Raw genomic sequence first — 17,054 nt, 5'->3', positions numbered from 1 at the left:
AAGCCACCCTCGAGTTTCACCCGCTGCCAGACAGTCCAGTTTCTCCCCGAATGAGTCTGGGTCCCCAGAGTCTCGCCCAGAACTGGAGTTCAGTGCAGTCGGGAGCTTTTGTCTCCCTCACGCTTGAGAAAGCCAGCCGCCTACTCAATTGCCTGCCCTCTCCGCACGCGCACGTCTCAGTACCTCTACCTTCTGCAGCTCCTCTGAGTCTCACTGTGCTTTTCTCTTTCCTTCTAGTTGTAGAATTTCCACTCAGCCAGCCTTCCTGTGTTTCTGGATGATGTTCGTTTTGTCTTTTAGTTGTAGTTTTGAAATTGTTGTGCGAGGCAGCAGTTTAGGTGTTTACCTATGCCACCATCTTGGTTTCCTCCTCGGTGTAAAGTTTTTATAGAGAAGAATAATATGGTGAGATCAGACTTGGGTTTCAGAAGATAACTTTAGTAGCACTGTGAAGAGTGGAAAAGAGAAGCAAGAGATCCTGGTGATAGGAAGTCAAGTAAGGGAGACATTGAAATAGTTCTGTCAAGCCTGTGCTGGTGTAGGATATCTGATTTCAGGCAGAGGAAATTAAAAGCAGGGACTAGATTTAAAGATTTTATTTCTACTTTATTCTTTATAGAAACAAAATTATTTTATGAAAATTATTTTGATTTGTAATACAAAGTTGATGATAATTTATTTCCATTAGATAATAATATTTTTAGTTCATCTGAAGATGACATTGTTGTTGCCCCAATCACCCATGTATCCGTCACATTAGATGGGATTCCTGAAGTGATGGAAACTCAGCAGGTTCAAGAGACATATGCACACTCACCAGGAGCCTCCTCACCAGAACAACCTAAGAGGAAGAAAGGTGAGCGGTTAATTCGTTTAGGGGAAACAATAAAGTCTTGATGTGGAATCTAAATATAATGTTTGTTTAAGGATACTTCTAAACCAATTAAAACTTACATAAGAAATTGAGGGTACTAAATATAAACTAAGAGGTATTTCTTCACATTAGATTTCTTTTGTAAAAAGTTAGATTATATTATACATTTAAAATATTTGGTCTATCTTACAGAAAAGCCTCAATCTTTTATCTAAACCCCTTTTCCACATTCAGAAAGAGCTTGGAGATAGGGGCAGGTCAGCTTACTCCCACAGGACATAGTTTGGAAACTACCAGCATAGATTCCAATATAAGATTCCAGTGGGAAAAATACAAGTTGGACATCAGCAGGTAAGTAATTGAAGAAGAAAATGTTAGAATGTGTTAAAGGGAATTTTTAACTTTAGGACCATTCTTACATTTTAAAGTCTAACACTCATTCCATTTTATTTCATCCTGATTCTGCTCCAATTTGTTTAATATTTTAAGTTTAATATCTTGGTTAATGGCATCACTACTAGCTACCAAGTAACCTAACTTCACGAAAAAGAAGGAAAAATTCCTAGAGCCCAAAATGAAGAGGAACCTGGCTGGTGTGGTTCAGTGGTTGAGTGTCTACCTATGAACCAGGAAGTCATGGTTCAGTTCCCGGTCAGGGCACGTGTCTGGGTTGTGGGTTCGATCCCCAGTGGGGGGCATACAGGAGCCAGCCGATCAATGATTCTCTCTCAGCATTGATGTTTTTATCTCTCTCCTCCCTCTCACTTCCTCTCTGAAATCAATAAAAATATATTTAAATTTTTTTTTTTTTAAATTAAGAGGACAATGAAAACAGTAAGAATGAGCTAGCACTGCCACGGCTATGAAGGGATGAGGACATGTCAGGTTTGGTATTTAGGTGGATTGGGTTTTATTGCCCTTGTAGAGGCAGATGCTTAAGCCTTTGTCCAATGGAAGATGGGGTCTGGGACAGAGACCTCAGCATGTAATTGGGGTCCTTGAAAGGCTATTCCCACAAGAGAAAAACAGTATGCCCATTGGCACAGACAGATATCAAGGAAGCTATGGCTCTGAGTGAAGGAATTCTTCCTTCGAAAATTCATAATCCTAGGCTTGCCTTAACCTAAGTTTATAATTAGATTTTAAACTATCAATTTCTTTAGGATTTCCCAAACAAGTAAATTACATAAGAGTGACCCAGGCTAGCAATAACTTTGGGACATCAGACAGAAGATCTTGTAAAGTTGTTCTGGCACATCATGCATTTAAACCAGGCTGCATGGGATTTCCTCAAATAAAACCTTGTTGAGCACTGACTGGTGTGCTTCAGGGGTTAGAGTATTAGCCCTTGCACTGAAGGGTGGTGGGTTCAAGTCCTGGTCAAGGGCACGTCCCTGGGTTGCAGGTTTGATCCCCGCTCCCAGTTGGGGCACGTGGAGGAGGCAACCAATTTCTCTCTCTCTCTCTTTCTCTCTCTCTCTCTCTCTCTCTCTCTCTCTCTCTCTCTTCTCTCTCTCTCTCTCTCTCTCTCTCTCTGTCTCTCTCTCTCTCTCCTTTCCTCTCTAAAAACAAGTCAATTAAAAAAAATTCTAGCCCCGCTGGAGTGGCTCAGTGGTTGAGCATCAATCTATAAACCAGGTCACAGTTGGATTCCCAGTCAGAGCACATGCCCGGGTTGCTGGCTCCATCCCGTCAGGGGCATGCAGAAGGCAACTGATCATTGATTCTGTCATCATTGATGTTTCTATCTCTCTCTCTCCCTCTCCCTTCCTCTCTGAAATCAATAAAAACATTTAAAAAAGAAAGAATATGGTATCTATCAGAAAAACACACAGGTAAATAGGAAGCATAAAATGAGTGATAGGGATAGGAGCTAACAGAATTCTTGGCTTCTAATACTTGTTTTCATTAACACAATCAACCATGAATGGGTTCTCTGCAGATGTCTGCAGTGATGGAAGTTGAGACACCTGGCTGACTAGGTTCCACATTTATACATTTGGTAGTCTTAAGAGGGGCCTGAAGAGTGACATTTTTGACACTCCTCTCTGACTTATGTTCACCCTTGAGAGAGTCAGCCTCACGAATGCTGGAGTAAGAGGTACTAACTAAAGTATCCAATTATGCTTGATCTTTATTGTTACTCATATACTGACTGAGACAGCATGATCATTTCTACCTAAATCACAGGCAACATTGCCAACCAATTGTGATTCTAGATAAGTGGCAAAAGAGGATTACAAGAATGCTTTAGGGTAGTTGGTTGATCCAGACTAAAGCTGCACAAAATACAGTTTAATGCTACTCTTGGAATGGACTTGTTTAGAGATTGGATAATGGATAACTATAAAGTCTGTTTGCTGTAAACAGAAATATACAGAAAAATGAGATGTTTAAAAATACACAGGAAAATAAAAAATTTACTGTGGTTCACCAAAATTTTGCTTCATTTATTTTTTATATCTAGAGTTTGGGGAAGTTTCCAATTTGAGAATTAACTATGCAGAATTAACAAAGCTACTTGTCCTAAATGTATCAAATGGACCCAGCAATATATTTAAAAGAGAGAAAAGCTAAAAATCTACTTTTCCTGCTTTAAAAAACTTAGAAACCTATATGGATTTTTTTTAGCTCAAGTTTTATCAGAATCAAGAATTTCCCCCTGAATTTTAAGAAAGCACTGTCAGTATTGTCAACTCAAAGACAAGATGCAATGTTTTAAACTTAACCTTATGTTTACAAATGAGCCAAAATATCATTTTCAATGTATTTGTGATCTAACTTACATTAAGGTTAAGTTTTTACTCAAATTATTTTTAGTAAATAGCACTTAAAGAGACCAATAAATGTGATCTGTGTAGAAAGTGTTTGGCACTTAAAATTTAGGATAAAGGCCGAAACCGGTTTGGCTCAGTGGATAGAGCGTCAGCCTGGGGACTGAAGGATCCCGGGTTTGATTCAGGTCAAGGGCATGTACCTTGGTTGTGGGCACATCCCCAGTAGGGGTTGTGCAGGAGGCAGCTGATCGATGTTTCTCTCTCATCGATGTTTCTAACTCTCTATCCCTCTCTCTTCCTCTCTGTAAAAAATCAATAAAATATATTTTAAAAAAAATTTAGGATAAAGGACAAAACGGTTCTTACAGCTAAATTGTCCACTCATACTTTTGAAGGCAAATATTTATGCAGAGCTGTTCTGCTTCCAGGGAGAAAAACTAAACCACCACGACCAGATTCCCCAGCTACTACACCAAACATATCTGTGAAGAAGAAAAACAAAGATGGGAAGGGTAAGTACTATTGTAATTTTCCTATAATACTTACGGGTCAAATAACGTTCAGATTGCTTTAAAATGTCTGCATATTGTAAGCAGAAACTGCCAGCTTTCTTGACATATTAAAATAGATCTTATTGCTGCAACATGCTTATGAGATACAGTTGCCATTTTCTGTAAAGAGCATGGTAATAATGTAGCCCAGAAATCCTTTTAAAAGATATTCACTCACCTGTCCAAATAATCCATTCATTCATATAATAATGAGTCTCTTGGAAGAGTTCAGCCAGGTTAGGTTTCAGTTTATAGACATTTTATTACATTGTATTGGGGTTCTAGTATTTTAATAACTGCTTCTGAAATTTGAAGAAAAAATCATCTCAAAGTGCTTTCTCCCTAAGCCATGTCAAATCTAATTGGCAAGATTGCTCTGTTGAGATACCTTATATGGGGCTAATAACAAAATCTATATTAGGCCCCAAAATTATAATCGTTATATTATCAATACTAACGAATTATGTATTATCTTTGTATAATTACAGATGGAACTTTTAGTTGTGTTTTATTGTGCACTTTCAAATGAAATTTTGGTCAAAGAAATTGCTTTTGTTTCAGGAAACACCATTTATCTTTGGGAGTTTTTACTGGCACTGCTCCAGGACAAAGCTACTTGTCCTAAATATATCAAATGGACCCAGAGAGAAAAAGGCATTTTTAAATTGGTAGATTCTAAAGCAGTATCCAGGTTGTGGGGGAAGCACAAAAATAAACCTGATATGAATTATGAGACCATGGGAAGAGCTCTCAGGTATGTGAAGTTTTTGTAGTTTATTATGTTAAGAATATAATTTCCTAAATACTAAAAAAATAGATAACTTCTAAAAAGTTAAAGAATTTTAAAAATAGTGAATTTTATTTATTGAAATGCTAAAACCACACTGATTATAGAATCAGTGTGCATTTAAATTGAAATCTTATTTCAATCTGGGAAAATGTTTGCCTTCCAAAAAAGATCTTCATGCAAACAACAGATATTTTATTTATAAAGGGATCAGAAAGTGTTAAAATATTATCAGATATTATAAATTGACCACAGGCCAAACCTGTTTTGAGCCATTAAACTTAAATTCAGCACAAAATACAAATAGTGGTGATGTAGGAAGTTAAGGGGTGCATTTTTATATGTAAACCTCAGGTATGATTTGTATTATCTTACGATAGAATAAATCTTTGCTTTAAGGATAAGATTAGACAAAATTTTCAACTAGGGTATAATATTATTCTTTAACTCACTTTAGTTTCTCTGTGGTCTTATCATTTATTCTTCAAGATACACATGTATTTGAGAAAAATTTATTAAAAATATTAATGATGTGGTAACTTGATAACCTTAAACCAGAACTGTATGTTTAATTACAGTTTTTTAACATACTTTTGCTTACTAATCCAATTTAAATTATTGACAAAATTTGAATCCCTTCTATTTGTGCATCATTAAATTTTATATAGAAAACTGAATTAAGTTTACAGAATCAAATTTAAACTGGTAGCGACATTAAGGAAACTATGGAAGGGAAATAGTTTCTTGGGTTTGGTACTAGATTGGATTATTCCAGCAAGTTAACAGAAAGGTTGAGGAGTGAAGGCTAGAATAATCCATATACTTTATTAACAATCTCCTAATTAAAATTGCTTTTAGATTCAGTTGGTAATAAGGACTTTGCTCTCTGTGAGTAAATGTGTATTTTACATATAGTTAGAAAATAATGTTTTAATTACACTATCTTATATAAAATAATTGCCCTTCATTTAGAAATTCTTTTCTCTCACTTGTTTGTTTCCAACTTTAAACTTCACAATTATAAAATTTTTATTTTGGTGAATATTTTTTTCATTTATATTTAATTGAATAAAATATTGATGAAATTGTCTGCTTTGAATAGGTACTATTACCAAAGGGGTATTCTGTCAAAAGTAGAAGGTCAGCGCTTGGTGTATCAGTTTAAGGAAATGCCAAAAGATCTTATTTATATAGATGATGAGGATCCAAGTTCCAGCATAGAATCTTCAGATCCATCACTGTCAGCAACAACCACTTCAAGCAGGAACCAAGCAGGCCGATCAAGAGTATCTTCAAGTCCAGGGATAAAAGGAGGACCCACTACAGTTCTAAAACCAGGGAATTCTAAAGCTACTAAAACCAAAGATCCTGTGGAAGTTGCACAGCCATCAGAAGTTCTGAGGACAGTGCAGCCCACACAGTCTGCATATCCTACCCAGCTCTTCCGGACTGTTCATGTAGTGCAGCCAGTACAAGCTGTCCCAGACGGAGAAGCGGCCATAATTAGTTGTGTGCAAGATGAATCATTAAATTCTTCAGTTCAAAGTATTAGGTGAGAAAACTAAAATTTACCAATGTGTAGTATTATGTGATGTTCCTGATCCAGAGCCATTATTTATTAAGGGGTCTTAAAAATGATACAGATTTCAAGCTAGAATGTTTGGTCAACAGATTGTATCAGACCTGATTGTATCAATGTTTCCTTTATTTTTACACTTTGATATTACTTGATGTTATTCTATCAATTTAAGTCTAGTCCACTATCCTTTTTATAACTGGATTAATTTATATGATAAGGGACCCACACATAAGAAAACCCAGAGAATGGTTTCAGATCTATTTTCAAAGTCAGAAGCTGCAAAAATTCAACAAAAATGGACATATCATGACCTTTTGGAATGTATTGAGTTCCAAGATATAAACATTATTCCTTGGGAAATCCTATTATGGAACAGTTAGTTCCAAAGTTCTAACAGGTAGAAAGGCCAAGAATCTAAGGTCCTCTTTTTCAGGCTTGCAGAGTGGCAGAAGTTGGCTTAATCAAATCAAATTCACTTCATAGTCTCAGGAAAGATATGAAACAACAGATTGACTAAGAAAACTCTGTCTGCTTCAGAGTGATCTTTTGCAGATATTTGGGGCTTGCTTGGCTGATTTAGAATGGGGAAAATGGAGAGAGGGAGAAAATTAAGGTAATACTCCATTTTTCTGTTTCTACTGTCATGAATTTCCAGTACATAAATTATAATAAGATATAGGAGCCCCTCAAAGTCTAATAAAATTATTCTTCAATTACTTTTAAAAAAATATATTTTATTGATTTTTTTACAGAGAGGAAAGGAGAGGGATAGAGAGTTAGAAACATTGATGAGAGAGAAATATCGATCAGCTGCCTCCTGCACACCCCCTTCTGGGGATGTGCCCGCAACCAAGGTACATGCCCTTGACTGGAATTGAACCTAGGACCCGTCAGTTCACAGACTGACTCTCTATCCACTGAGCCAAACCGGTTAGGGCTTTGATTACTTTTATTAGTCAACTTCAGTCTTATATTCCAGAATATAAATGCTGGGTTTTTGTTCAATTGATCTTGAAGTAAGCAAACATTATCTAGGATCAAGATTGACTTAGGTGGTTCAATCTTTCTTATATGGTCCGTTTAAACCTTTAACTTTGTGAAAATTGAATTCTTTTAAATCTTTAGTGGACTTGCAAGGAATAAAAAGATCACTTTTTTTCATTTTAATTGGACAAGAATGATACATCTCTAACTGGCATTAAAGAAGCAATTATTTAGCTCTCTATTTCCTTTTAATGTTGTATTTTCCTCCAGATCCTATTGGTTACATGTGATGACTGATTAGATAATTGGAAGTGTGTGGTTCCTTCCATTGGTTTCTAGGCCCTTTGTCATCATTGTATGTATTTGTATTGATAAGAAATATACAGTGGCCACAGCTAATCACTGGGGCCCCCTTCTTGGAGTGATTCATTGGGTTTTTTTAGCATCTGTAATCAAAGTTTCCTTTTGGATACTTTATTACTCTGAATGTCAGTTTCTCAATAAGACTCAGTACCAGACATGAGTCCATATACTTACCTAGCATAACTTCTTTCTCTGTAATATTTATTCAAGAATTAATAGTTTCTTTTAGGATCTTTTAAATAGATTAGCCTCTAAAATTGAATAATGTGTAATGGAGCCCTCCAACTTTGTGAAATATTAGATGTGACATTGCATAATATTAATTAACTATTCTGAGTCTGATTCCTCATCTACATAATACATGTGGTAATGCTTAACCTTACAGATAGTTATAACAACTAAAAGACACCTCCTAACATCTGAGTAGATACTCAACAAAAGCTAAATGTTACATAGTCATGCACCACATAACGACATTTCTGCCAATGATGGATGGTGGTCCCATCTATATATATAAAAGGCTAATTGCTAAGTGTCCCTCTAACCATCTGACTGGTCGCTATGACATGCACTGACCACCAGGGGGCAGACGCTCAATGCAGGAGCTGCCATGATGCGCACTGGCCATTTACAGAGAAACAGCACTGTAGACCTGGCACCCATAAAGCAACACTTGGCTTCCCCCAAGTGGGACATAGGCCCCAGCACCACCCTGGAGCAACAGCCCACCAAATCGCAGCTGACGCTGCTGAGACCCCGTGGCGCAAAATGAGGCCCACAGCCCAGCCCAGAAACAGTCGTTGTGGGCACCAGGTAATGACATTACATAGCAACACCTGGCTTCCTCTCCCTAGCGACTAGCCTCCTTGGAGTTTCTTCAGCCCAGGAACACGACTTGCTTTATAGCCAAGTGCAGACATTTTACGCTTTAACCAAATGTCTGTGAAGCATTTTCCTGTGCCTCATCTGATTTGAGCCTCACAGAAGTCCTGGACTAGGTAGATAGGAGACTCGGTAGAATCCTATTTTCTTTTCATTAGCCAGAAAACGGAAATTTAGAAAGTTTAGAAACTTGACCCGACTGAAAAGAAGAAATTGGACAGGAATGATACATCTCTAATTGGCATTAAAGAATTATTTAGCTCTCTATTTCTTTTTAATCTTTTATTTTCCTCCAGATCCCGTTGGTTATATGGTGGACCTTGAAAATGACTTCAGGTTTTCTCACTGCGCAGAATATAGTCAAACACTGCTGCAGTTAAATATTTTACCCTTTGTTCTCCCTGCGTGATCTACAATAATAATCTGATTTGTTATATTTACTGCTGTGTTGCTGACAACTACCTGAAAGAGAAGTTGGGGTGTTTCACTGGGCTGAAAAAAGTTTAGCTACATCAGAAAGCACGTCTAATTTAGCAAGTTTATTCTGTATATAGTATAAAAGGCTAAGTTGACTCGCCCATGCGCAATACATATAAAGCTCTCTCTGGTGCCAGTCGCAAGCGTGTGTTTCAATCTGTCATTGTCGATCGTGAATTTGGTTGACACTTCTATTATAGAGAAGGCGAATAGCGACATTAAAATATTTATTCTAATTAATTTCCTTCCAATGTGCATGCATCCGTGCACCAGGCCACTAGTAAGATTATAATGGAGCTGAATTTTCTGTAAGAAATGGAAGGGTATGTGGTACAGGAGGAATTATTTTCCTCTGGTAGCAGCGATATTTGAGGGATTTGGCAATATATTCCCATCTACTCAGAGCACCTCAGTCCAGGCAGACAGCCACTGACCTTTTACAGCACAGAGGAGCCTGTACCCACAATGCTACAACCCTCCCAAATCTAGCTTGATCATATTCAGAATACATGGCTGTAAGTTCTTTGTTGAGGACTAAGATCCTGTACAAGGACACAGGTCCACAGGAGCTACCTTAACAAGTATTAAGTGTCACTGACACTTTAGAAAACGCTTTTTGTAGCAGTGTGGAGCCAGCCTGTACCTGTGCTTCGGAAATGTTTTCAGGTTGTAATGATGAAAAGTAGATAGGTTTTATTTTTTCCATCAGTTCAATGCCAGAGAGAGCTTTTTGTACCAAATAGGGTCATGGAACCAAAAACACATTGTCAAAGTCAAAATATTGAGTCATCAGTTCTACACTCTTTTCATGTTAAACAACCTCTTGTGTGCATGTGTGTGTGTACCACAAAGATTCTTAATCTGACCACAATAGCCAAAACCACGTTGCCATGATAATCCCCTATGTTCCTTTATCTCTTCATCTTGATTTCGTATTCCTACTGATCCTCAGGCCACCTTTCACTTCCTCCTGATAGTCACTATTATAGTTATCTATGTCTTACCCAGCCAATTTCTCCTCAATATTTCCGGTCAATCCAGCCTACCTCTCTGTTCATGGAGTAGCATTGACAGTTTCAGTGCTCTATTTCTGACTCTGTTGGAAAGAAGTAGGGGAAGGGTTTGTGGGACATTATTTATACAGTCTCAGTTGTGTTCAGTAATGTCCTAGGCCTTCACATTATTTCACCACTCACTCACCCAGAGCAACTTCAGTCCTGTAAGCTCCACTCATGGTAAGTGCCCCATACAGATGTACCATTTTATCTATGATGCCATATTTTTACTGTACCTTTCTATGTTCAGATACACAAATACTTACATTGTATTTAGTTGCCTATAATATTCAGTATAGTAATATGCAGTATATATGTTTGTAGCCTAGAAGGAATAGGCTATACCGAAAGCCCTAAGTATGTAGTAGACTGCACCATCTAGATTTATGTCAGCAATTTTCAACCTTTTTCATCTCATGGCAAACATAAACTAATTACTAAAATTCTTCAGCACACCAAAAAATATATTTATGCTGATCTGACAAAAAAAAAAGTTATTACTTGCCCTTTTTGCTCCAAAGTGACTTTAAAAAAAACACACCAGGTACTTATACTGGTATATAAAGATGTCTGGTACCAAGTATTAACCAATCGGACACAACTTTATTATGCAACGTGACCAGTAAGATGCAACTATAACCCGTTTGGCGTGGCTCAGTGGTTGAGTGTGGACCTACGAACCAGGAGGTCACGGTTCAACTCTTGTTCACGGCACATGCCTGGATTGCAGGAGGCAGCCGATCAATGATTCTCTCTCATCGTTGATATTTCTCTCTCTCTCTCCCTCTCTCTCTCCTCTGAAATCAATTGTGTGTGTGTGTGTGTGTGTGTGTGTGTGTGTGTGTGTGTGTGTGTGTATTTAAAGATGCAACTCTATTATATGACACATATATTTATGGTTCAAGACAGGGCATTCACACCAGATAGCTATTGTTGTGTTGGCTGTTGTCATTTTTTTATTTGATAATCTAAGGGAAAAGAGGTCAGTGCCCCTGATTAAATAGCCAGGTATTGCATGTCTTAAAAACTCTTGTGGGCTCTGGCTGGGTAGCTTACCTGGTTAGAATGTTGTCCTGATATGCCAAGTTTGCAGGTTTGATCTCTGCTCAGGGCACATACAAGAAGCAAACAATGAATGTGTAAATAAGTGGAACAACAAATCAATGTTTCTTTCTCTCTTCTTTCCTCTCTATAAAATCAATCAATCAATAAAAAATTAAAAAGTTATTGTGGCACACCATGGCACATCAGTTGAAAATCATTGATTTATGTAAATGCAATCTATGATGTTCACATGACAACACTGACTAATGATGCATTTCTCAGAATGTATCCCTGTCAAGTTTGATAAATTTTAAAAAACCAGTATCTATCCACTGGTTACAAGAAGCTTAGATTTTCAAAAGATAGTTAATTATAATATAACTTGTTTATTTAATTTATCTTTACTTATTGAAATTATTACATATGTTCCCCTTTTTCCCCCATCGACCCCTTCTATCTTGCACCCCTCCCCTCCCCCGCCTCTGCCTCAGGCCTTCACCACACTATTGTTTTTTTAGTAATATAATTTCACCAGACACAACTGACAGCTTAATAATTAAGAAAAATATTAGAAATTTCTGTGGTTGAAAAAAGGTGCATAATATTTTATCCTTTAATTGCTAAATTTTTTATTAGTGAAAATTGTTTTAGAATTTGTCTAAATAAACCAATATATTTACATCGTAGATAAGTATATTTCCTGGCAGATGGCAGTCAGGTATTTCAATAAAGGAACATTTTTTTCCTAATTTGAACAAAGTCTAGTATTAGCCCTGATTAGCAATATGGAAAATTTTCAAGTACATTATTGCTTGTGCCACACCTAAGAGAGGGAAGGAGGAAGGGAAGAGGTGTGTATTAAAATGTAACTGTTCACAGCCATCCTATGTAATAAAGAGGTAATATGCAAATTAACCCTCACACCCTCACAAGATGGCTGCCTACAACCAGGCCAGCAGGGGGGTTAGTGAGGGACGACCAAACGACTGAACAAGCAGGCTGCGTGGGGTGACCAGGCCAGCAGGGGGGGGGGAGTTGGGGACAACCAGGCCAGCAGGGGGGGCAGTTTGGGGTGACCAGGCCGGCAGGGGCGGCAGTTGGGGGTGACTAGGCCAGCTGGGGGGGCAGTTGGGGGCAACCAGGCCAGCAGAGGGGGACAGTTGGGGGTTACCAGGTCGGCAGGGGGCAGTAAGGGGTGACCAGGCCGGCAGGGGAGGGGGCAGTTGGGGGTGACCTGGCCGGCACGTAGAGGCAGTGAGGGGTGATCAGGCCTGCAGGGGGGAGCAGTTAGGAGCGACCAGACAGGCAGGCAGGCAGGCAGGCAGGTGAGTAATTAGGAGCCAGCTGTCCAGGATTGTGAGAGGGATGTCCAACTGCTGGCAGTCGGACATCCCCCAAGGGGTCCCGAATTGGAGAGGGTTCAGGCTGGGCTGAGGGGACCCAGACCATGCACGAATTTCATGCACTGGGCCTCTAATAATAGATAAAGTAGTAAATATTCCTCTTTAGCTGAAGCTATTCGAGGACTTAGGAAATGACAGTGTGTTGAATGGTTAAGCACATAGGCTATGCATTTGGATGGCTTTTTATCTAACTGGTCACCTTAGACAAACTATTCAATCTCTGTGCATTAATTTTTCCATTAATAAAGGGATATGTAAAAAGGGATAGTACTTAGAGCTGCAAGGCTATACATATTTATAGACACAATTGGTATGCTTACTATATGCCAAGTACTATTTTATCAATATGTACATGTACGTAAACTCTTGATATGGGAAACCTTAAAAAAGTGATATCTAAGTATAGGGTCAGGTACCATACACAGGCACAGATTTCACACAAGCTATCCTGATTCAGGTGGACAGGAGGAGTAGGGAGGCACGTTGCATTTTGGAAAAGTTTCCTTGCTCCCAAAGTTATTCTATATCCTTCTAACATCCCTGCCTGCCCAATAATATTAGTGCATCTGGCCTTGATTCTTCGCCACACCCTCCCCACCTATTAAATATTCATTACCCAACTTATATTCTCTTCTATCTTTGTTCTTCACAAGAGCTGCTAATATCCTGCTGTAGACTGATCCTGACCATGGTGACTTTGGTGGCAATCTGAACTTGGGAATCAGTCATCTTACCTGTGTGGGTGGGGTCTCAGTCACCCTGTGTCTTTCCACTTCCTTTGAACTTCTGAGTTGCACTGAGTCTTCTTGTCATCTTTCTACCTAGCACATTTGTTTTTTACTCCATAATTTCATTTCTCACATATATGGCAGGCCACATGACTATAATTTACTAAAATTTACCTGTAATAATCTGGCAATTGTTAACTATTTAATAAGCCTTGGGTTATTTAATTTTATCTAATGGTATTCTTGGGTATTTCTGTATGTACAGTGTTTACTGCAGAGTCTGGCATGATGTTATGTTGTGATGAAAATATGGGATGTAGCATTTGGAATACATAACTCTTATTTTGTCAAAATAACTTGTCAATGTTAATGTTTTAAATGATGTAGAATATGGTGATTTTCTCACTTTTATTCCTTAATCTCTATAGGACTATACAGGCTCCAACCCAAGTTCCAGTGGTCGTGTCTCCTGGGAATCAGCATTTGCATACAGTAACACTCCAGACAGTGCCAATCACAACAGTTATAGCCAGCACAGATCCATCGTCAGGTGCTGGGTCTCAGAAATTTATTTTACAAGCCATTCCATCATCACAGCCCATGACAGTACTGAAAGAAAATGTTGTGTTACAGTCTCAGAAGCCGGGCTCTCCTCCTTCCATTGTCTTGAGTCCTGCCCATGTACAGCAGGTTCTTACTAGTAATGTCCAGTCCATTTGCAATGGAACCGTCAGCGTGGCTTCATCTCCATCCTTCAGTGCTACTACACCTGTGGTGACATTTTCTCCTCGCAGTTCACAGCTGGTTGCCCACCCACCTGGCACTGTAATCACTTCAGTTATCAAAGCTCAGGACACAAAAACTCTTACCCAGGAAGTAGAGAAAAAGGAGGTCGAAGATGATTTGAAAGAAGACACTGAGGAAACCGAGCAACAGCCACAGCCTTACGTGATGGTGGTTTCCAATTCCAATGGACTTACTTCTCAGGTAGCTATGAAACAAAATGAACTGCTGGAACCCAACTCTTTTTAATTAAAATTCCAAAAGAATTATGAATGATTGTTTTTTTAATTTAACATTTCCAATTGAATGCAAACTATCTGATTCTAAGACAAAATTATAAAGATGTTCCTTTTTGTAGTTTTTAAAAATAATTAAGAGTTAGTCTTGACTTTGTTAGATGAGGGAGGAAAACCAAAGTGTTTCTCTTTGTTCGCCAAATGTTTCAGAATTCAGTTGTGAAGGAACAGGCATTTTATACTATGAAGACATTCTTTTGAGATTTTTTTTTCAGTTGCTATATCTTAAGCATTTTTAAAGTTGCTTTTAAAATTTTACAATGTCTGATCTTTTCTGATTCTGTTGTAAATACAGTACTTAAATAGAAGGCAACAGGAAACTTATATAGGAACTATTTTCATTCCACTTGTGTAAGTTAAGTCTTGACTCTTTCAACTGCAAGACACTTATTTTATGCTTTGTTAAAATTATGATTTCACTAGATTGACTTTTAGTTGGCTGCACAGTATATTGAACTATGAATGTAAAATATAACATTAAAATTGAAATATGCCCATGATGATGGCTGAACCTGTTTCAGAAGCAGGGTAGTATGAAAGCATCCATCTCAGAGTGGCTCTCCTCACTAGTTTTGTAACCTTGGGCAAGCCACTGTTCTTCCTGGGCTTCAGTTCTCTCATGAAAGTAAGGAGTACATTTGGATTAGACTAGATGATCTTCAATTTCCTTTATAGTTCTAAATTTATGATTCCAACTCATATTTTAGAATTATATCAATTAAAACATCAGCTTATTTCCTAATGTAAGTATAGCAAAAATATTGCAGAAAAATTGCCCTAAAAATTAAAATTTCTACTATCTGTAAGATTGCTATGAACCTGAATTCTTCATTAATTCTTTAGGCCCCTGTGCACTGTGGCCCATTAGTAAACATACATTGCTAAGTGCTGACACACTGCTGTTCTGAGAGAGTCTAGACTCTTTCTTAAAGGCTCAGAAAACAACCAAGCCTTGGGTTAATCTGTTTGATTGGTCAGTTGCTATAAAAGCACAATTGCTTTATATTTTGGATCTTTTTAAAAATGAGTAGGGGGGGAATTGCATACAAAGATAATATATATATATGTATAACCACGTTTTTGAAATAAATTCAGATTACTTTTCAACTGTAAATAATGTACATTTAATTTCACAAGAAAAATTGTTTTCTGCATATTTTCTAGTATAGGAAAGATAAATTTTTGTAGATGAAAAAATTTTCTTTAGAGGTCTAATGTTATATGTTTTCATATTACAGAGTGACTTTGTATTTAAACAAAAATTTAAATTTTGGAATCCTCTAAACATTTTTGTATCTGCAATTGGTTTATTATTAAATAAATCATATAAAAATTCTCGTGTTTTCAAGCAAAAGTTTCTTTAGAACAAGTATACAGAAAATGTTGCTAGTATTTATAGTGTTAGTAAATGCTTACGTAACAAACTCCATTAGTCAGAATTGCAGAATGTCATCCTCTCATTTTTCCTTTCAGCCATGCCAAATGGCAGTTTCCAGACATCACACAATGAATTACAAAGCTCCAGAAATTAGAAAACAATAAAATGTTCTCAGCAATAATATTCAACATAATTTTAAAAACAAGTTTCCCAATTTCTAGTTAGAAATTAGATGTTAATTGATTAACAGAACAGAATACGAGAAACAGAAAATGTAGGAAAATTACAATTTCAATCCTATACCTCTATATCCAGAAGTTACTTTCACTTACGGATTTTCTCATGTCAGTTAATATTCTTCCAAAATATCATTTGGAAAGGAGCATTCTTATCTCTGAAGATGGAGAGACGCTGAGAAGGATCTCAATGAACAAGCCTTTCTGAGTTTCCCCAGTTTACTACCCTTCGCTCATGCCCTTTTCTTCTTTTTCCCTACAACTTTCCACTCTTCATAAAACTTAGTATAAAAACACTCATGCTTAACCATTTCTTTGAGTCTTCATTTCCTTATGAAGGCTCCCATGTCACATAAAACTTGTATTAAATAAATTTGCATGCTTTTCATCTTTAATCTGTTTTTATCAATTTGATTTTTAGGCCCAGTTTGTGACACTAAGAAGGGTGAGCAAAGTTTTTCCTCCCCTGGAACTCTCTCTAGGCATGCATCCTTTAACATGATGCATCATACTGAACTCCTGAATAGGGGTATAGCTCTCATTCAGTACTTGGCCTTTGAACATCAAATCATTGATTCAATATGTATTTATTAAGGAGAAGCACTTGTGATGTTACTGTCACTATCCTTAATCTATAATCCTGCTGCTTTCCTCACTTTCCATTCATTCTTTAACCCTCTTTAATATTGCATTTGCCCTTCCTATTACCCTGAAATTACTGTTGAAAAGATCTCTAATTAGTAATCAATTTCCATATTGGCAGATTTCTGTCCTCCTCTTCCTTGATCTCTCTAGCATTTGACAACCTTTATAACTCACTCTTCTTGAAACTCTCTATTGTCTTCACTTTAGTACCC

General features: G+C 37.5%; 1 protein-coding gene across 4 annotated transcripts in view; it reads left to right on the top strand.

Annotated features, from left to right (window-relative positions):
• ELF1 (E74 like ETS transcription factor 1) overlaps positions 1 to 16,155 on the top strand; it is a 119,200-nt gene extending 103,045 nt beyond the window's left edge. For 3 of the 4 annotated variants that reach the window (XM_079779201.1, XM_079779202.1, XM_079779203.1), the window contains exons 5-9: positions 689 to 856; positions 4,080 to 4,163; positions 4,764 to 4,956; positions 6,092 to 6,541; positions 13,933 to 16,155. In XM_079779201.1, the coding sequence (XP_079635327.1) occupies positions 689 to 856; positions 4,080 to 4,163; positions 4,764 to 4,956; positions 6,092 to 6,541; positions 13,933 to 14,536 (1,499 nt within the window). In that variant the 3' untranslated portion in view covers positions 14,537 to 16,155. The remainder of the gene's footprint in view (positions 1 to 688; positions 857 to 4,079; positions 4,164 to 4,763; positions 4,957 to 6,091; positions 6,542 to 13,932) is intronic. The other variant, XM_079779204.1, reaches the window with a different exon arrangement.
• Positions 16,156 to 17,054: the final 899 nt, after the last annotated feature.

Source organism: Cnephaeus nilssonii (assembly GCF_951640355.1).
Source record: "Cnephaeus nilssonii genome assembly, chromosome: 8".
In the NCBI taxonomy this organism is placed as follows: Eukaryota; Metazoa; Chordata; class Mammalia; order Chiroptera; family Vespertilionidae; genus Cnephaeus; species Cnephaeus nilssonii.
Note: the sequence above shows the minus strand (reverse complement) of the source record. Positions and strands in the feature narration are given on the sequence as shown.